This window comes from Mobula birostris, chromosome 1, assembly GCF_030028105.1.
Source record: "Mobula birostris isolate sMobBir1 chromosome 1, sMobBir1.hap1, whole genome shotgun sequence".
Taxonomy (NCBI): Eukaryota; Metazoa; Chordata; class Chondrichthyes; order Myliobatiformes; family Myliobatidae; genus Mobula; species Mobula birostris.
In genome coordinates, this window is record NC_092370.1 from 76,069,263 (window position 1) to 76,091,677 (window position 22,415).

At 44.2% G+C, this 22,415-nt stretch overlaps 1 protein-coding gene across 5 annotated transcripts in view; it reads right to left on the reverse strand.

Annotated features, from left to right (window-relative positions):
* LOC140197511 (oxysterol-binding protein-related protein 1-like) overlaps positions 1-22,415 on the reverse strand; it is a 344,662-nt gene that overhangs the window by 58,879 nt on the left and 263,368 nt on the right. For 4 of the 5 annotated variants that reach the window (XM_072257540.1, XM_072257558.1, XM_072257530.1 and 1 more), the window contains exons 17-18: positions 17,779-17,941; positions 3,128-3,287 (exon numbers count right to left, since the gene is read on the reverse strand). In XM_072257540.1, the coding sequence (XP_072113641.1) occupies positions 3,128-3,287; positions 17,779-17,941 (323 nt within the window). Of the gene's footprint in view, positions 1-3,127; positions 3,288-17,778; positions 17,942-22,415 lie in introns of those variants that run through there. The other variant, XM_072257577.1, reaches the window with a different exon arrangement.

Consider the following 22,415-nt stretch of genomic DNA (forward strand, 5'->3'; position numbering starts at 1 on the left):
CTGTAGCAGCTGTTGAAAACACGCCTCAAAGGTCCACACAAATCCAACGATATACAGATTAAAAATAAATGCCAATTCTTCTGATTTGATTAACGATTTGTCTGTGCCATACAGGGATGCTGTAACTATCCAGCAAAGACATTTTCCTAATTAACAATTGATCATTTTCCGCAAAGCAGGAACTAACTTAGTGTAGAGAACACAGTTTTAAGTTCAAGACCTGTGAGTCAACGAGTCCGCAGGGAGGAGTTGGAGGCCCAACGTCTGTGACTCCACAGGAAGTCAGAGGCACAGAGGCGGCCTGCGCTGAGTTGGAGGCCCGTTTGTATGCATGACTGGGTGGGTGGGTAGGAGCGAGCAACAAGTAAACACAAGCAGAGCAACATACAGAAAATGCTGGAGGAACTCAGTACGTCAGACAGTATACATGGAAATGAATAAAACAATCGGCTTTTCAGACTGAGACCCTTCTTTAGGACTAAGTAAGAATAAATGTGACCTCCTTCTTTATCGCTATTCAGTGCCCCAAGCAGTTTTTCCAGATGAGGCAACACATCACCTGCAAACCTGTTGGGGTTGTCTTTTGTATCTGGTGCTCCCAATGCGCCTTCCTCGACATGAGTGAGACCTGACGGAAACTGGGGAACTGCTTTGTTGAGCACTTCTGCTCCATCCACCAGAAATGGAATTTTTGTGGTCAACCATTTTAATTCCTGTCTCTATTCTCCTTCTGACATATTGGTCCGTGGCCATTTTTGTCATGATGAGGCCACTCGCAAGGTGGAGGAGCAACAGCTTATTTTCTGCCTGGGAAGCCTCCAATCTGATGGTACCGACATTAATTTCTCCTTCTGGTAAACCCACTGCCCCAGCTTCCCTCCTCTTCCTGGTCTAGCCTCTTACCTCTTCTCCTCACCTGCCTATCACCTCCCTCTGTTGCCCATCCTTCTTCCCTCTCTCCCATGGTCCATTCTCCTCTCCTATCAGACTCCTTCTTCTCCAGCCCTTTATCTTTCTCACCCAAATGGCTTCACCGATCACCTTCCAGCGCCTTCCCCTTCCTTTCCAGTCATGAAGAAGGGTCTGAGCCCGAAACATTGACTGCTTATTCATTTCCATAGATGCTGCCTGACGTAGAGAGGAAAGAGGTTTGTTTTGCTGTTGATGTTGTTTGTGTTGTTCCATTGCAAATGTTACGTTGGTGCTGGAATGTGTAACGACACTTGCCCGTTACCCCACCATTCCTTAGGTTGCTAACACAAATGATGCATTGCACTCTGTTTCAATGCACATGATAAATACATTAATCTGAATCACTTGTATAGAATATTCAATGGTGACAAACCCAGACGCATATTTCTTGACATTTGTCCAATATTTTTGTAGCCATTAGCCAGCCAGGACAATATAACAGTAGCAGGTATCAAAGAGGTAATCAGATCGCCAGGACAGTGAACACAGAGGGTGACACCAGAGTACAGAGTATCTCTTACAGTTCATTAAAATTTAGGTCTTGGTATCAAATTTAGTCCTTCACATATTCTCCCAGATAAAAAGCAAAGAGTATAATTGTGTTAGTTAAATCCACTACAGTTAAACAAATAACTTGGCTAAGTTTGACATAGAGCCTGCAGAAAATATTCCCAACACAACTGTTTGACCCGTGTCACAATCAGTCAGGATTCAGCATTTGCCGTCTCTTGTAGCTTCACAACCATTTCATGCCTCTGTCACATGGTCTGACACAGGATTTAAAAAATGCATGAACAAAGCCAGGTGATGCAAGGAACTAAAATTTGAAACAAAGATTATTTTAGATCTCTGCACTGTACTGTATTAAACATCCCACATTAATTTTTAAAAGCAACTTTTAGAAAGGGTGGCTCAGAATATTTCATGATATACTATACATACACACACCACATGTGTGGAATTTGTACACAAGAGTAACACAACACAGAGACAGGCTCTTTGACCCAGCTGGTCCATGCCAACCAAGATTCCCATGTAAGCTCATCCCATTTGCCGGTATTTGGCCGCATCCTTCTAAAACTTTCCTATCACATTCCAGTCCAAGTACCCCTTAAATGTTGCTGATGTACCTGCCTCAACTACTTCCTCTATCAGTTCAGTCCATGCACTGGCCACCATCAGTTAACAAAGGTGTTCTTCAGGCTCTTATCAAATCTCTTCACTTTTATCTTAAACCTTTGCCGTCTAGTTCTTGATTTCCCCAACCCTGGGAAAAGGACCGAGTACATCCACTCTATTTATTCTAGTCATGATCTTATACACCTCTGTGAGATCTCATTCTCCTACAACCCAGTGAATAAAGTCCCAACCTGATCAATCTCTCTCCATAACGGTTACTAAATTCAAAAGAAGAAAATTTGTTTTAAAATGTACTGCAACAGAGAACTTCATGTTTTACATGCATCAAACAAAATCTGATGTACAATTTTCTGAATATTTCTATTATTGTCGAGCCTGATTGGAAAGCAGCAGTTTACCCAGCAATGCTCCTGGAACAATTATGGTTGTAACTAACAAAGTGGTACAGAAGCTTGAAGTCCCACACCACCAGGATCAAGAACAGCTATTTTCACATTCTATGCCATCACGCTTTTCCCTTCAACCAACCAGCACAACCCTAATCAGCACAGTTTAGCAACACTATGACTCCTCTGATCATTTTGTACTAAAATAAGAGTTTTTGTTCTGTTCTAATCATGTTCTTTCTTGTAAAAATTATTATGACTTATGTTCAAGAGAAAATCTGCAGATGCTGGAAATCAAGGTAACACACAAAACGCTGGAGGAACTCAGCAGGCCAGGCAGCGTCTATGGAAAAGATGAAGGGACTGTCCTGACGAAGGGTCTTGCTCTGAACATCAACTGTTTACTCTTTTCCACAGATGCTGCCTGGCCTGCTGAGTTTCTCCAGCATGTCATGTGCATTATATAATTTATGTTTATTGTACTTCACTCCTGTAAATGTTGCTTATTTGATCTTATGTACCTATAATATTGCTACAAATAAGTTTTTCATTGCAAAATTGCACATGACAAACTTGACTTTGCCTTTCTAACAAGCAGTGTTTATTCAATCTCTGGTTTTGTACCTCACCTGTATTTTGTGATGCCATTGGCCGGAACTGGTTTGGTTCCACGATTCTCCTGCTCCGACATATTTGACCTTTCGGTGTTGGTACAGTTCAAAGGTTCTTCGTCAGCTGACTGACTTGCTACCGTTTCAAATCCACTGAAAGAGTCTGCAGAGTCAGAATCTGGATTCAGAAAGCACTCTGTTAATTCACCACTGTTCAAGCCAAGTCCGTGCAGGTGTAACACTCACTCTGTATTGAGCTCTGAAATTTGACCCTGATCTATTTTGCTTATTCCCTGGTAACTATCCATAGTTAAATACTCTATCCTCCCATTTTAACAAACAATGCTGAAGACTTATTTGAATGCAAGTAAATGCGAATCAGCAAAATACTTTATTTTAACCTTTTTAACCTCTTATATCCAAGTTATTTACTGTGGTCTAAACTTTGGTGCAAGAATTACAATTCCTGAGTCTGAGGCCAGTGTGGTACAAACGTGATCTGCCCACCTTGTGTAGTCAGCAGTTACAAGAAAACTCAAGCAGGGCGCAGCAGGAAAAGATTGAACAGAAAGGACATGCACCCACCATTCGTGTCTCACTGTCAGTTTCCTGGGAGCTCACAGAACAGAGGCAGGACCTCCCATCCATTGAGTCCAGGCCAGCAAGAGAGTAAGCTGCAAGCAGTAATCGCACTGCCCAGTACTTGGTGCGCAGACCTGGTAGGTCAATGTGCATCAGGTGCTCAATTTGGCAATCCTTCGGTAACAGAGCTTCTCCCTCGGCCTCCGAGTTCCTGTCCCTGGAACTATCAAGATCCTCCTCAACTCTGTTCCATTACCTTAACTCTCCATGCCTGCTAACTGTTGCTCTGCTGGGGGAAAGTAAGCCCCCCCCCCCATTACCAACGAGACTGCTTTCAGGTCTCGTCCTGTCCTGTCCTGTCCTGTCCACCTGTTGAAGTGTATCTCAACACCTGAAGTCTGGGAACAGTAGAGCCTGGAACCTGGCCAAGCCAGAGGATCAGGTTCTGGTTGCCATGGTGCCCTCTGATAGGAGCACCATGGAAACCAACCTTCCCGACATGGCTCCCTCTCACCTGCCTGCACATCGCATGGGCAGGAGCTGGGGACAAAGAAATTAACAAGGGGACGGCTGAAACTTCTGAAATGCATGCGTGTTGCTTTCAACAGCGTTCCTGATTGCCCTCAAAGTGAATGGCCACTGACCTTTTCAGAGGGCAAATCAGAGGATCTCAGATAAAAGCAAAAAGGTTTTTTTAAAACAGGCCAGTACCTTCACCTCACTACAGGTTTTAATTCCAGAATTACTTAACTAATTGGATTTAAGATCAGTGACAAAACTCTGCACGAATCATCCTACCATCTCCTGCAGTAGATGCTGGTGGGCCTCTCGTGCGAGAGTGGAATGAGATGATGGGGAATCGAGAGAGAGATTGAAGGAGAGGAGGCAGCAAGGCCTGGGGAAAGAAGGAAAGGAGATAGAGAAGAGGAGGGGGTTTGGGGGAGGCGGGGGGAGGGAGGGAGGGGTGAGGCGGGGCCAGGGGAGAGCAAGGCAGAGAAGGGGTGGGGAGGGGAGGAAAGGAGAAGAGGATAAGAGGAGGGCAGGGGAAGAGGGAGGATGGGGAGAGGAGGGCAGGGGAGATGTGGGAGAGGAGGGAAGGGGAGGCTGAAGGAGAGGACGAGAGGAGTGTGTGGATGAGGAGGAGGGTATGGGAAGAGGAGTTCAAGGCAAGGGGGAAACAAAAGGGAGGGAGGGGACGAGACAGAGGAAAAGATGCAAAGTTGTGTGGGGCAAGAGTAGTGGGGGTCTGGCTCACGCTGTCAGAAAAGGTGATGCTAACAGATCCCATAGTGATGCTCAAGTGACTTTCAGACAGATACATGAACAGCCCGGATGGAGAGATGGGGATCATGTGCAGACAAGTGGGATTAATTTAATTTGGAATTATGACTGGTAAAGAGACCAAGGGTGGAAGGACAGGTTGGTTTTCTGTTCCATGCTCTGAACAGTAATACACACTGATAGGACTGAACAGCCAGCCGCCTGTTCTTTATTTTGACTTACCCTGCACTCAGTGCCTCCTAGATCGTGAGCAAGATGTGCAGATTATTTCAGAAACTCTGAACAGACTTAAAGGTCAACTGTGTTTTAGTAAATGGAACAGTTGCTCCTAACCCTTTCTACCAATGATGTGTCACGTTTCCAACGTGTGTGCCATTAAACCTTTACTATTCTCACACACAAAATTAACAATAAATAATGCATACCCACTTAAACTAAAATAGCAGCACCAGACTGAGTGAAATGCATCAGCCTAGCAACTGATTCCCAGGCTCCTTGGCCATGAAACGGAAGTTGCTGTGTGGCGTTAGAGATTTCTATCAGCTGTCTACACCCCTGACAATTCAACAACTTGTATTAAATACAGAACACAAAACAGTATAGCACCGAAACAGGCCCTTCGGCCCACCATGTCTGTGCTGAACACGAAGCTAAATGAAACTAAATCTCTCCCACCTGCACATGATCCATATCCCTCCATTCCCTGCTTCTACCACCACCCCTTCCAGACACCCTCCTTATTATTCTGCACACCTCCTTTAAACGTTCTCCTCCTCACCCTGAATACATGTCCTCTGGTATCTGACATTTCTATCCTGGGAAGAAAAGACTTCTGAACATCTTTCCTATCTGTGCCTCTCATAATTTTATAAACTTCTACCAGTTGTCCCCTCAGCCTCGGGCGCTCCAGAGAAAACACCCCAGATCAGACCAGCTGTTTATCACCCACCCATGTTTCTCAGAGTACTGGTCCAGCCACATAAAGGGTTCGACCTCTGCAGGCTAAGGAAGTTCAGCTTGTCCCTAACGACCCTCACCAATTCTTATCGACGCATTCTAGAGAGTACTCCATCCGGACGAATCACGGCTTGGTACGGCAACTGCTTCGCACGCTTTGAAAGGGCAAATAAAACTACACCTGTGTCAATGCTCGCAGCATCTGGCAACCCTGTGATCTCCATCTCAGAGGCCGACATCAGAAGCTTCAGTAAGAGGGTAAGCCCTTGCAAGACGTCAGGCCTCACTGATGTACCTGGCAGGTTACTGAGAACCTGTGCCAGCCGTGGGACATCTTCAGTCTCTCACTGCTGCATTCGGATGTTCCCACCTGCTTCCAAGGGGCATTAATCATACCAGTGTCCAAGAAGAGCCCGGTGAACTGCCTCAATGACTATTGCCCAGTCGCACTCACATCTGTTGTGACAGGTCGGTGATAGCTTTGATAGGTCGGTCATGGATGGAATTAACTCTGGACCCACTGCAACTTGCCTACCACCATATCAGGTCAACAGCAGATGCAATCAATACCAGCTCTCCATGTGGCCTTGGGTCACCTGGACAAAAGCAATACCTACATCAGGCTGCTGTTTATTGATTACATCTCAGCATTCAACACCATCATCCCCTCAGTACAAATCAACAAGCTCCAAAATCTCAGCCTCTGTATCTCCCTCTGCAAATGGATCCTTGATCCCTGACTCTGTTCTCAACATAGGGAGATCAGAGCCACTGCGGATCAGTACTAACATCTCCTTGATGACAATCACTACAGGAGGGTGTGTGCTTAGCCTTTTGCTCTGCTCTCTCTACACTCATGACTGGGTGGTTAGGCACAGCTCAAGCACCATCTATAAATCGCAGAGGACACCACTGTTGCTGATGGAATCTCAGACGGTGACATGGTGTACAGGAGTGAGACAGGCTGGTTAAGTGATATCGCAACAACAACCTTGCACTCAACGTCAGCAAGACCCAAGGAACCGATGGTGGACTTCAGGAAGGGGAGATCGAGGGAACACACACCAGTCCTCATTGATGGTGAGGACTGCGGGCAGTGAGCAGTTTTGAGCTCCTGGGGCCCAACATTTTGATATGATCATAAAGGAAGCACGCCAGCAGCTGTGTTTCATTAGGAGTTTGAGGAGATGTGGTACCTCACCAAAGACTCTCAAAAATGTCTGCAAAATGTACCGAGGAAAGCATTCTGACTGGTTTCATCACCACCTGGTATGGAAGCTACAATGCACAGGGCTGCAAATGCTGCAAAGGGCTGTGGACTCAGCCAGCCCCATCACGGACACACCACTGAGGAGATCGTCAAAAGGTGGTGCCTCAGGAAGGTGGGATCCATCACGAAGGACCCTCACCACCTGGGACAAGACCGCTTCTCATTACGACCATGAGGGAGGCGGCTCGGGCCCCTGAAGACCCACACTCATCTTAGTTACAGCTTTTTACCCTCTGCCATCAGATTTCTGAATAGACTGTGAACACTACATCACTTCCTTTTTTTACACTATTTTATTTCCAATTGCAACTTATATTAACTTTTTATGTCCCGCACTGTACTGCTCCCACAAAACAACACATTTCACACCATAGTGTCAGTGATTAAAAACCTGATTCTACTCTGCAGATTCTGGCAGAGTCAGGGTTGTGGACACAGCTCAGTTCATCACACAAACCAGCCTCCCCTCTGTCGACACTACCCGTTGCCTTGGGAAGCAGCCAACAAAATCAAAGACCCTTGCCTTCCTGGGCGCTCTCTACCTCCTCCCAACCTCCGGTCAGTGCCTTCTATGCCAAAGGACTCCATCAGACAAACTGAAATTCTGGGGATAAGAGTGTGGAAGCTGAGCTGAAAGGAAGCAGAACTGAAGAAGCAAGAGACTGATTCTGCCGGGTAACAAGAGCTGTAGAACCAAGACAGCTGAAGTTCAGACAATCAGCTAAAATTTAACTGCGGGACAGAACAAAAGATGCTCCCACCTCATTACGACCTTTGTACTTTGCCTGCCTGCACTACACTTACTCTGGAACTGTAACACCATAATCGGCAGCACCCTGATGCTGGAGGAACTCAGCATCTACGAAGGGAAGTGGACAGTCAATGCTTCATGCCGAGACCCTTCATCAGGACTGTTGAAGGGCCATTTCCCTCCATAGCTGCTGCCTGACCTGCTGAGTTCCTCCAGCATTTTGTCCATGTTGCTCTGGATTTCCAGTATCTGCAAAGTCCCACATTAACATGTTCTGCATTCTATTTCCTTTTCCCTACCTCGATGTACCTATGAATGGAGTGATCAGTCTGGGTGACACACAAAGAAAAGCTTTCCACTGCAATCTCACTACATGTAACAAATAATAAGCCAATACCAGAGTTTAAATTTATTCCTCAATTTGCCCTTGAAGCTATTTTAAATTAAGTCACAGTCTCCGTCCTGGAGCTACCCCACCTCAATAACTCTCTCTCGGAATCAGAATTACTAGCACTCACTTACATGATGTGGAATTTGTAGTTTTGCACCAGCAATAAAACAACTATACATTACAAAAATAAATATAGTGCATAAAGAAAGGAATAATGAGGTTGAATCCATGGATTCATGGGCTGTTCAGGGATTTGACGGTGGGAGGAAGAAGGTGTTCCTGTATTGTCAAGTGTGGGTCTTCAGGCTCCTGTACCTTCTCTCTGATGGTAGTAATGAGAAGAGGGCATATCCTGGAAGATGAGGGTCACATTCCATTAGGGTAACAAGGGGTTAGGGTCCTACAGAATCCCTCAGCATGCAAAGATTTGTAGAGGAGATACCATTAGCCCTAAGCTTTCACCAAGAACAACAGCTGCCATGGGAGATGAGCCAGGAGCTGGTTATTCCTCTGTTAGTAAAGATGCAGTATATCAACGGCCATTCTAGCCACAAGCTAGGCCTTGCAAATCACTCACCTAACTAATGTTGGATGGAAGAAGATTTTCCCCCATTTTAGAAGTTTATTTCATCTTCTCTTTACCCCAATGAAAAAGACTATTACATGTGATTGAATTTTCAGAGATCTGCCTGTGAAAGGCAAGCCCCGAATGCATCCCTATCTGCAGTACACAGAGCCTACATTACGCAACAGAATAACATAAATAAAACCTTTTGCTGGAGCAACAATTCATGAAGTGAATGCTCATTAAGCAGAGAGACTTGCTGCAGGATAAAAGGAGGGGCGAGGGAGTGAGGAGGGGACAACTGTTGACTTGTTCGGAAGTAGGATGTAGGCTGATAAATGTACACAGCGTACAGTGTCTCCTCATTCTGAATATTCATCATTTTTGCTAAACTGATCCTTCTGCATTCTGTTCCGCAAGACTTTTCACCATTAATTGGCATTCCCACCACTGCTCCCTTTCCTCCAGGGCTCCGTTAGCCTTTTTAGCTCTGGTCACTGTCAAGGATTTATGCAGCTACTTGAAAGTAGCTTCAGGAAGATAGGGCCACTGCATTTAAATGACAGTGACGTTCAGGAAAACAGTTCATCTCTATTGATCGTAGACTCGTTCTGGAATATTAAAATTCCTTCGCTCTCACACAGAGATACACCACAGAAACAGGCCCTTCAGCCCATCAAATCTGTGCTGACCACCAACCACTCATTTACACTAATTCCATTTCATTCTCCTCGCATTCCCACCAACTCCATTCAGATTGTACCACTCACCTACTAAGGACCAAGAGTCACCTACCCTCAGATCTTCAGGATATCGGAGGAAACCAGAGTACCCGGGGAAACCAAAATAGTCAAAGGGAGAACACATAAAATCCACAGAGTCAGCACCAGCTTAGATTTTTATTAAATGTTTTAACTGTGTCAAAAACAGACTACTCTGACCTACAGTAAATGAATAAATTAATATTTATTCATACAGTACAGATCAGAAGCAGCTCTGCGATGTTTCCTAGAGCTGCTTTCTATAGTATACAACAAAAGCATTGCAATGGTAAGTTGGTTTATTGTTGTCACAAATGTTGTGATACAGTGAAAAACTTGTCCTGCATACTGTCCATACAAATTAAATCATTACACAGTGCATTGAGGGAGAACAAGGTAAAATAACAGAATGCAGAATAAAGTGTAATAGCTATAGGGAAAGTACAGTGCAGGCAGACAATAAGGAAGCACAAGAGACTGAGGGATGACCTCACAGAGCTATATAAAATCAGAGGGATATAGATAGGGTGAACCATCCTTTTTCTAGGGTTGGAAAATCATAAACTAAAGGACATGGTTTTCAGGTTCAAGATGAAAGGTTTAGCGAGAATCTGAGGGGCAAAATGTCTTTACATAGCGGGTGATCGATTTGGAACCAGCTGCCAGAGAAATGGTTAAGGTAGATACTGTAGATGCACTGAAGGACAGTACAGTTACGTTGATGACAAGAGCTTAGAACAGGGGTTTCCAACCTTTTTATGCCATGGACTCCTACCATTAACAAGGTGTCCGTGAACCCAGGTTGGGAACCCCTGGTTTAGAGGCATATTGGCCAAGGGCTGGGAAATAGGATTAGCTTGAATATACGTCTTGGTTGGCATGGACACAGACGGATTGAAGGGCCTTTTTCCCCATTATGTACAACTCTATGACACTCTACAATAAAGGCTAAAACTGCCTGACATTCTAAATTCTGAAACTCCCATGATCCGGGAAGTTTCAGCTTTACAGTACAGATTGGTACTAATTAACTACTTCAAAGTGGGATCTAAGATCTAAACTTAGGTTTGGCGTGGTAGTGTAGCAGTCAGTGGAAAGCTTTACAGGGCCAGCAACCCCGTAAGGAGTTTTTCATCCTCCCCGCGACTGCATGGGCTCTAGCTCCTTCCGAAATTCCACACATGTACCGGTTAGTAAGTTAATTGGTCACATGGGTGCAATTTTTGCAGGAACTCGTGGGCTGAAGGGGCCAGTTACTGTGCTGCATTTCTAAATAGGTAAAAAATTAATAAATAAACTTTAGTAAAGCTCTGTACTAGTCTGCAGCTAATTAATCTACCAGTGCAACTTTTGCAATCTTAGCCGACATTTCAAACTTAAAGAAACTCATCTCAGAAATGCAAATCTCATGTAACCCAAGGTGTGCTTTGCATTAAAACATTCCTCCTGCCCAGAGGAAGATGACAGGGGTGGGGGGGGGGGCAATTTCAGTGACCCGGCATCTCTCAGGTTTCAACATTTATTGGTTAATCCCCTGACTACTTCAGCCTCAAAGGGAAGACAGACTTAAGCTGAGAGGAAAGAGTTTTAAAGGGATAGAACATAGAACTGTACAGCACAGAAACAGGCCCTTCGGCCCACAATGCTGTTCCAAACTAATTAAGCTAATGATACCTATTGCTGCCTGCACTTGGCCCACACTCTGCATGCCTAAGTCTTTTAAACATCTCTAGAGTATCTGCATCCACTAGCTCTCTGACACCGAGAGTCTGATTGACAACCCTCCTCTCTGGGCACCAAGTCTATCTGCTGACCCACCTCACTGAGCAATGACACTGGCGACCCACCTCTCCGACACCAACAGTCTGATTGGCAACCTACCCCTCTCTCACCAGCAGTCTGACTGTTCAACCACCTCCCCGACACCAACAGTCTAACTGACAGCCTACCCTTCTCCCACTAGTGTCACCTGACACTACCATTCCAACTTCCGACACACCTTGCCGGGCACTGACAGTCCAACTGACAACCCTCCTCTCTTGTACCCAAAAATCCTCTATTACATGCATGGAACTTCACTCTTTCAGATCTTTATTTCTAGATATTTCAAAGAAAAATACTTTACTTTTGATCTCACCTTTTCCCCCTATCCTTACGTAAAAATCTTACATTGCATTTGATACTCTAACTTACAGTTCTTGGCGACACTCAGCAAGGATTGGTTAGTCTAACTCCTTCCCAGGACATTCTTGATGAGATTAGAATCCATGGTCACTTGCAGAGCACACCGCTCCATCATTACCAACAGCTAGACACTGACCACACTGACTGTGAGCAGCACTGAGCCCGACTAGCTCTCACTCACTGCTGATGGAAAAATCTATGCTAATCCATTTAAATAACCCTCTCTAAATGCGCCTCAAAGAGCTGCCAGGATTTCACATCTCTCTCAGCTCCATTTAAAAAAGAGCAGCCAGCATACAGAGGCACGCAAAAGTTTGGGCACCCCGTCAAAATTTCTGTTACTGTGAATAGCTAAGTGAGTAAAAGATGAACTGATTTCCAAAAGGCATAAGGTTAAAGGTGACACATTTCTTTAATATATTAAGCAAGAAAACATTTTTATTTCCATCTTTTACAGTTTCAAAAGAACGAAAAAGGGAAAGGGCCCGAAGCAAAAGTTTGGGCACCCTGCATGGTCAGAACTTAGTAACACCCCCTTTGGCAAGTATCACAGCTTGTAAACGCTTTCTGTAGCCAGCTAAGAGTCTTTCAATTCTTGTTTGGGGGACTTTCGCCCATTCTTCCTTGTAAAAGGCTTCTAATTCTGTGAGGTTCTTGGGCCGTCTTGCATGCACTGCTCTTTTGAAGTCTCTCCACAGATTTTCAATGAAGTTTAGCTCAGGGGACTCTGAGGGCCATGGCAAAACCTTCAGCTTGCACCTCCTGAGGTAGTCCATTGTGGATTTTGAGGTGTGTTTAGGATCATTACCCTGTTGTAGAAGCCGTCCTCTTTTCATCTTCGGCTTTTTTACAGACGGTGTGACGTTTGCTTCCAAAATTTGCTGGTATTTAATTGAATTCATTCTTCCCTCTACCAGTAAGTGTTCACTGTGCCACTGGCTGCAACACAAGCCCAAAGTGTGATCGATCCACCCCCGTACTTAACAGTTGGAGAGGGGTTCTTTTCATGAAATTCTGCGCAATTTTTTCTCCAAACATACCTTTGCTCATTGCGGCCAAAAAGTTTTAATTTAACTTCATCAGTCCACAGGACTTGTTTCCAAAATGCATCAGGCTTGTTTAGATGTTCCTTTGAATCTTTTGAATAGAACTTTTTAGCGGCAATGAGCAAAGGTATGTTTGGAGAAAAAAGGGTGCAGAATTTCATGAAAAGGACCCCTCTCCAACTGTTAAGCATGGGGGTGGATCGATCATGCTTTGGGCTTGTGTTGCAGCCAGTGGCACGGGGAACATTTACTGCTAGAGGGAAGAATGAATTCAATTAAATACCAGCAAATTTTGGAAGCAAACATCACACCGTCTGTAAAAAAGCCGAAGATGAAAAGAGGACGGCTTCTACAACAGGATAATGATCCTAAACACACCTCAAGATCCACAATGGACTACCTCAAGAGGCACAAGCTGAAGGTTTTGCCATGGCCCCCACAGTCCCCCGACCTAAACATCATCGAAAATCTGTGGATAGACCTCAAAAGAGCAGTGCATACAAGACGGCCCAAGGATCTCACAGAACTAGAAGCCTTTTGCAAGGAAGAATGGGCGAAAGTCCCCCAAACAAGAACTGAAAAACTCCTAGCTGGCTATAGAAAGCGTTTACAAGCTGTGATACTTGCCAAAGGGGGTGTTACTAAGTACTGACCATGCAGGGTGCCCAAACTTTTGCTTCGGGCCCTTTTCCTGTTTTGTTATATTGAAACTGTAAAAGATGGAAATAAAGACGTTTTCTTGCTTAAAATATTGAAGAAACGTGTCATCTTTAACACCATGCCTTTTGGAAATCAGTTCATCTTTTAATTGCTTAGCTATTCACAGTAACAGAAATTTTGACTGGGATGCCCCAACTTTTGCATACCAATGTATGTAGGAAAACTATGCATCAAACCTACATTCAACCTGTAAACCTCCAAAGTCCACCTGGAGGTTTTCAAACAAAATGCCCCAACACTAATAATCTGAACAAAGGACACAATATCACCTGGAGCCTGTTGTAAATTCTTTAGGGATTATCAATTCAAGATCTATTTCAGTGGTTAATCCTTGTTAATATCAATTTGCAGCCGTCTTTCTCAATCCCCGAGTGGTAAACACCTCTCCAGCTGTGGCATAACCAATGTTTTATACATTTGTAACTTAACTTCCCTGTCCTGGACTCAGCACAGAGATGCAGTCACAAAAAAGGCACATGAACGCTTCTACTTCCTTTTCGAAATTATGGAGGTTTAGCTCGTGACCAACACTCAACTATCTGCGGCCATACCGCTGTAAGTATCCTGACTGATTGCGTCTTGGTTTGGTACAGCAATTTAAATGTGCAGAAACACAAAAAGCTGCAGAGAAAAGTAGACTCTGCTCAATACTCCACGGACCTATCCCTCCCCACCATCAGTAGTACTGACAGTAGGCAACACCCATCATCAAAAATCCCCACCACCTGGGTCATGCCATCTTCTCACAACTAGCACGAGGCCAGAGGCACAGAGGAATGAAGCTCCACACCACTGGGTTCAAGAACAGCAACTTCCCTCCAGCTGTTCAGTTCTTGAAATAACCAGCACAACCATAATCACTCCAGTTTCGCAACATTATGACCACTTTGACAATTTTGCAGTAAATGAACATTTTTCGTGCTCAGACATAAAAATTGAGTGTAATTTATGTTTAGTGTGTGTTTTTTTTCTCCTGTCAAAGTTGCTTATCTGATGCTATTTGCATGTGAACTGCTGCAAGCTTTTCATTGCACCTGTGCAAACGACAATAAACTTTGCTTTTTGAGTTCCATGCCCTGCTAATGGGGACAATATCCTGTATACTTTTTTTTACAGCTTTAGCTACATATAGTGGATACAGCCCAGTCCATCACAGGTAAAGCCCTCCCCATCACTGAGCACAATGTATTTTCGCAGGAAAGCAGAGATTCCCAACACCCGGTCATGCTCGCTTCTGCCATCAAGAAGGTGGCACAGGAGCCTCAAGACTTAAACCACCAGGTTCAAGAAGAGTTACTAGCCCTCAACCATCAGGCTCTTGACCAAAGGGGATAACTTTACTCAACTTCACTTGCTCCCACAAGTATGGGCTCACTTTCAAGGACTCTTCATCTCAGATTTTTTGATATTTATTGCTTATTTATTATTATTTCTTCCTTTTTGAATTTGTACTGTTTGCCCACTAATTGAATGCTCAAGTTGGTGTAGTCTTTCATTGATTCTATTACAGTTATTATTCTATTATGGATTTATTGAGTATGGCGGCAAGAAAATGAATCTCAGGATTGCATATGGTGACAAATATGTACTTTGATAATAAATTTACTTTGAACTTTGAACTACACTGCTACCTTCTGGGATCCCTGGTATTGTCTATCAAGCTCCCTCTATTCCTCAATACTTGCGAAAGTTCTACCATTCATTACATACGATGACCTACCCTTATCAATCCTCCTGATGCGCATTACCTCACGTTCATGAAGGATTAAATTGCACCTGCTGTCCGTTTACCCATCTTATTGTCCTCCTATACCCTCCAACTATCTCTACACCATCAACACCACCAATTTTTCCATTTCCTTTCCAACCGATGTGTCATTTTACCCCGGCAAACTCATGGAGATTTTTCCGACATAAAAAAAATACTTCAGACCTCAGTAACACACGAGACACTTGAGGAACTCAGCAGGGCAGGCAGCAATAGTGGAGGGAGATGGACAGATAACTTGTTAGGTTGAGACTCTTCCTTGAGACTAGAAAAACGAGGGACAGTTGGCATAAAAAGTTGGCAAGAAGATGGGAAGCAAGTGCTGGCAGGTGCTAGGTGGGGAGCCAGATGAGGGCAGGTGATAGGCAGGTGAGGAAGCAGAGAGTGGGAATGATGCAAGAAGTTAGGAGGTGATAGGAGGAAGTGGCGAAGTGTTGAAGAAAATGGAATCTGATAGGAGGGGACAGTGGACCATGGAGTAAAGGGAAGGAGGTGAGGGAGGGAACTGGAGAAAGGGGTGTGTGGGTGATGGGCAGGTGGAAAGGGTTGGGAAGAGGAAAGATATTGGGGTGGTGGGAGCCATTGTTTTACTTATTACAAGGGTGACCAGAAATGAGAGAAATTGATCTTCATGCAGTCAGACTGGGAATGAAGAAGGTGGAATATCTGCCCTATTTCTTTCCAGTTCTGATGAAGGGTCTCAACCTGAATCATCCTTTTCCCTTCAATGATGCCGCCCGACCCACTGAGTTCCTCCAGCAGTTTGTGCGTTACTTCAGATTTCCAGCATGTGCAAGCTCTTTCGCATCTTCACACCTCCGTATGCCTCTCATATGCTCTCTTACTACCAACTCCCAAATCAATAGAAATTACTTTTAACCAGTTTAATTCATCATAATATCTCAACCTCACCCTGCCTGGTCAGGCCCATCTCAACATCTCGTCTCTAATGAAAATGACCTAATCATCTCGCCTACACTCCAGACCCTCAGCTGTGGGACACTGAAGATCTTTCACACCCAACATCATCCTAACATTGTTTTAAAAGACATAAAAAGTTAGAGGTAACTTTTTGCCTATTTACAGAGCTTGAGCATTATATCTGTACAATCACACATCAGGTTACATATTCAGGATTCACCAGCAAATGAACAGTTACCTTACTCCTGTGGGATTTGATTTACACCATCCTTTATGTACAATGGCAGAAACTAATTGCCATTACAGATGCAACTGAATACTGCATTAATTGCCCAACTATCTTCTTTGTCCTTTTGACAGTAGACTGACCTAACACAGAGTCTGGCTCCAATGCTAATTAGTAAATTGCACAAACTTGTAATGATTCAACATAAAGAAAATCTCTTAAAGCCAGACTATGCAGAATTTAAAATCTCACCAAAACTCCATACTACACTTTACATGGAACTTAATTAGTTTAATTATTAACAGGTTCACTGGAGTGAGCCAGAAACTAGGGTTGTTTTCTCCGGAGTGGCAGATACTGAGGGGTGACCTTATTGAGGTCCATTAAATCATGCAGGACATAGAACGGCTGGATTTTCAGTCCTTTCCTCCGGTGGGGAAATCTAAAATGGTAAGGTGGGTAATCTAAGTTGGTAAGGTGGGTAATGTAAGATGGTAAGATGGGGTAACGTAAGATGGTAAGGTGGGGTAACGTAAGATGGTAAGGTGGGTAATGTAAGATGGTAAGGTGGGGTAACGTAAGATGGTAAGGTGGGGTAACGTAAGATGGTAAGGTGGGGTAACGTAAGATGGTAAGGTGGGGTAACGTAAGATGGTAAGGTGGGTAACGTAAGATGGTAAGGTGGGTAATGTAAGATAGTAAGGTGGGGTAATGTAAGATGGTAAGGTGGGGTAATGTAAGATAGTAAGGTGGGGTAATGTAAGATGGTAAGGTGGGGTAATGTAAGATGGTAAGGTGGGGTAACGTAAGATGGTAAGGTGGGGTAACGTAAGATGGTAAGGTGGGGTAATGTAAGATGGTAAGGTGGGGTAATGTAAGATGGTAAGGTGGGGTAACGTAAGATGGTAAGGTGGGGTAATGTAAGATAGTAAGGTGGGGTAATGTAAGATGGTAAGGTGGGGTAATGTAAGATGGTAAGGTGGGGTAATGTAAGATGGTAAGGTGGGGGAGAGAGATTTAAAGGAGACCTGATGGGAACCTTTTACACACAGAGGGTGATGCATATATAGAACAAGCTGTCAGAGGTAGGTACAGTTACTATGTTTAAGACATTTAGAGAGAAATGTGGACAGGAAAGGTTGAGGCTTTTGGGACCCAGCACCCCAGTCATGAGCCTGTCTCTATGCCATATAGCTGTATGACATTAATTGCAACACTGATCATAACTATTCTTTGACTCACCCACCTGAAAGAGCATCATAGAACTCATCGTCACTCAGTACACTGTGTGGCGGTGACCCTTTGACCACAGACTGCTCCAGTTCATGATGTTCACAGGCCAGGGTCTGCAGGGCCTCGGAAAGGATCTTGTTTTTCTCTTGTTCCTGCTCTAATCTCAGATTCCGCACCTGAGAGAAAGAAAAGCAAAGTTAAAGAGTGTGGAAGCGCACACAGTGGAGGTGGAAGCAGGATGAGAGGAGAGTGAGACAGTGGGAGAGAGAGAATGATAAATGTCAAGACAGAAAAGTCGAAAGAAAAAAAGGAGCACGAAGAGAGAATGAGTCTAAAGAGAAAACAGTGTTGAGATAGAGGGAAGAAAGGGTCACGAGAGAGGTGAAAGGAGAAGAGGTGGAGTGGAGAAAGGGAGGTAGGAAAAGAAAAGAATCAGAGACAAGAGAGCAGATTTCATAAGAACTTTCAAAGGAGATTGCTATTCGAAGGGAAAATTACCCAGGCTATCCCAAGGGGCGCTAACAGGCCAATTCTCGCAATCAGGTCAGAATGAGAGACTACGTGACCTGCTGTGGTGTTGCACTGTTGATCAGTCTGAAGGAGCAACAGGAATAAGAGCTAGGGAACAGCTAGCAAGAAGAGCAAACAACAGCGAGTAAAGGAAATAGAAACATTCACAGCCAAGAGATCTGTGCAACAAAGAGAGAAAATAAATCTTATCACCTGCCTGAAATGGCACATAGTCTTCAGCAGTTTACTATGCCCAATCTTTAAACACCAAACTGATACAAAAATCTCTCATAGGCTCAGTGATTTAGCCAATACAATAATAAAAACATTACAGTCATATCCAGGTCAAAATAAATTTAATGCTGACCCTCATGTAAGCAACCCATCCCACTCTCCCCCCCCCCCATGAATACAAGCTGTAAACCATCCCATATACATCAGGTATTTAGAGCATTTCTGTTTTTCACATATGTACGGCCTAGGTAAATATTTAAGATCAATGGGGAGACACTTGAATAACAGAGAACCAACTATCAGCAGACTTCAGGAGGGCACAGAACAATGCTTCTTGAAATACTCAAATACCTGTTACTTAACAACTTCAGGTGGAACGCTAGGCCACGCACTGGGATGTGGAATTTCATCCTGGCAGTATGAGGTGATACTTTTTCAGCAGTCAGACTGGGGTAGGGAGTATACAGCAAATTGCAGGGCACTGAGGAATGCTGATGAACAGAGAGACTTTGAGACCGTAGTTTCCTGAGAGTGGCTACAACGGTCAATAAGGTGGTACCCTGCAAATCTCCCTCAAACTTATCGCCCTCACCTTAAACCAGTGGCTTCTAGTATTTGTGGCCCTTTCTAAGCTGGGAAAAAGATGCTGATTGTCGACCCTATCCACACCTCCCAACTGTTCTCAGGTCTCCCCCCAGCCTCTGAATTTGAACAGAAAACAAAAGTTTGTCCAACCTTTCCTTATAGTTAACACTACATTTCAGATGTCCTGATGAACCTCTTCTGCACCCTTTCCAAAGCCTCCACGTCCGTCCTGCAGAGAGCCGACGAGAACTGCAACCAATACTCCAAATGTGGCCCAAGCTTTATACAGCTGTAATGTGACTTCCTAACTTTGTTTCCCAATGATGAAGGCAAGCATGCCATATCTACAGTACTTATGTTGGATCTCTAGAATTCCCCTACCTCGGGCGATTCTGGAAGTTGGATCACTGGTGCTATTTAAATGTTGATTGGCCACATACAGCAGTGGAGGCCCAATCATTGAGGGTGTTTAAGGAGGAGATTGATAGGTATGTAATTAGTCAGGGTATCAAGGGATATGGGGAAAAAGCTGGAAAATGGAACTAGATGGGAGAATAGTTTAGCTCACGGTGGGGTGGCGGAGCAGACTCAATGGGCCGAATGGCCTACTTCTGCTCCTTTGTCTTGTGATCTTGTGATTTTTAAATACCTCCTCAGATCTTCTTTCAATTTCTCCCCTCTCATCTTAAATCTCTCCTAACCTGATGTTAAGATTCTGAACATCCACCTTATCTATGCCCCTCAAAATTTTATAAACCATTACAAACCTATTTTTCAATCTCCAAAAAGAATAAACAACCTTCCACTTACATCAGCTCTGCTGGGGTCAAGCAGGTTGAGACCCTCAAGTGTCTGGACACCATCAGCAGCCTGCCCTGCTCCAATTATATAGATACTATGGCAAAGAAAATCCACCAACACCTCTACCTGCTCAGAAATTCAACACATCCCCATGGACCCTTGCCAATTTTTAGCATTCTATCTGAATGTTTCACAGCTTGGTAAAGGAACTGCTCTGCCCGAGACAAGAAGAAACCGCAGAGTTGTGAACACAGCTCATCACAACACAGAAACCAGCCTCCCAGCCATGGACACTGTCTACACATCTCACCACCTCAAGAGAGCAGCCAACACAATCAAAGATCCCCATCTACCCCAGATATTCTCTCTTCTCCCACCTCCCACTTGGCAGAAGATACAAAAGCCTAAAAGCATGTACCATCAGACTCAAGGACAACTGTATCCCACTGCATCTAAGGCTATACCCACACTAGAGCGGATAATTTTGAAAACGCCAGTTTCGAGTAAAAACGACAGGCGTCCACACTAGGCACTTTTCAAAATATCTCTGTCCACATTAAAACAGATATTTGGGTGAATCTACTCCTACTGGGCATGCGCAGACACATCTACTGAAAACAAGCAAAGAGGAAACAGTATAATATTTACGTTTCCGCGGTGGCATTGTGCTATTTCCATTGGTCAAAAACTAGAGTACCAACAACAGCGAAAGAAAGTTTTCAACAATGTCTTCGAGGAATACAAAGAAAACCTCCGCTGGAAGAAGCAGACCGGACTTCTTCGTTTAGACAGACAATGAAGTCGAGCTGTTTCTGCGAGTTACGAACAACTACAAAGTCAGCAAAGCAGTGGAGAACGTGGAGATGTTTAACTCCAAACAAGCTATTAACGTAGACAATAAAGTAAACAACACACGCATGAAGCCGTCTTCTATCCAAGATCAACAAGAGAGTGGAATCTTCTGCCGCCAGACCTGCACAGTATTTCTGACATTAATATTTTTGAAGATAGACTCAATCAAATCAACTTAGGGGGTCTAGTCAAAAAAAGCTCACTTTACAATTTAACTCTCACGCTGTTCACACTGACTGCGCGTTATAACAGCCGTCCGGCAGTGCTAGCGCAGTACCAAGCAGAAGCAGAAAAAGCATTGTTGTCGTTGTGTTGTCATGACAGCGTTTTTAAATATCTCCATTTACCCCGTGCACACTACTGTAACAATCGTGCAACAACTGTTTTCAAATTTACACACTCCGGAGAGTGTTTTAGAAAAGCTCCGTTTTCGGGGGATGAAAACGCCGTTTCAATGTGGACGGAGAGTCAAAATGAAGAGAAAAAGCTTCGTTTTCAAAATTATCCAGTGTAGTGTGGACATAGCCTAAGACTTTTGAATGGTCCCCTGGTATGATAGGGGATTCTTGACCTCACAATCTACCTCATTATGACCTTGCATCTCACTGCCTGCCTGCACTGCACTTTCTCCACAACTGTGATACTTCATTCTGCATGCTTTTATTGTTTTCCCTTGTACTACTTCAACACACTGTTGGAGTGAAATGACCTGTGAGGATGGCATGCATGACAAAGTGAGGATGGCATGCATAACACTCTACCTCAGTACACATGACAATAAATAAAATCAATTTACCAAAACCAGCATATCTAATCTCTCCGTATACCTACAGCCTTCCATTCCAGACGTCTTGGTGAACATCTTTGGACTCTTCCTTAACAGATCCTGCCTGCAGTAGGGTAACCAGATTTTCAATAAGGTCAGTAAGCTGCAGAATAGTGTCATACAGAGAATCACAGAATGATACAGCGGGCAAACAGGCTCTTTGGCCCAACTTGTCTGTGCTGACCACGGTGTCCAACTAAGCTGGTTCACTTGCCCATTTTAGCCAATGTCCCTCTGAAACTTGTATATACACACCACCCTCTGTACAAAGTCGTCGCCCATCAGGTTCCTTGTATATCTCCAACCTCTCACCTTCAACACACACCCTCTAGTTTTTTGATTCCCTTTCCCTTGGGAAAAGATTGTGTTCATTCACCCTATCTAAAAGGTTACCCAGATCATGAACTTGACGTATTTTCATACAGATCACGAGAACTTTTACAAAGCAGTCCTATCAACTAGTGTGGGTTTCATTGCTCTGAATCTTTGTAGAGTTGTACAGCACCGGAGAAGGGTGTGCAAAACACGGAGACCGAGCCAGCTCCTTGGAGGCTGATAATTAACTCACTCATTCATCACTGCCTCCACAGCACCGTCTGAAGCGACAATAAACAGGAATGTGTGGCTTGCATGGACTACACAGAAGTTCAGAAGGGATGGTGGAAAAGGCCACATCTGGCTGATACCTTTGAACATGGCGTTCTGCCAATGGGAAGCTCCAATACTTGGAGTAATGTGTTCATTTCTGGTCACCTCACTGCAGGAAAGATGTGGATATTATAGAAAGAGTGCCGAGGAGATTTACAAGGATGTCGCCTGATTGAAGAGTGTACCTTATGAGA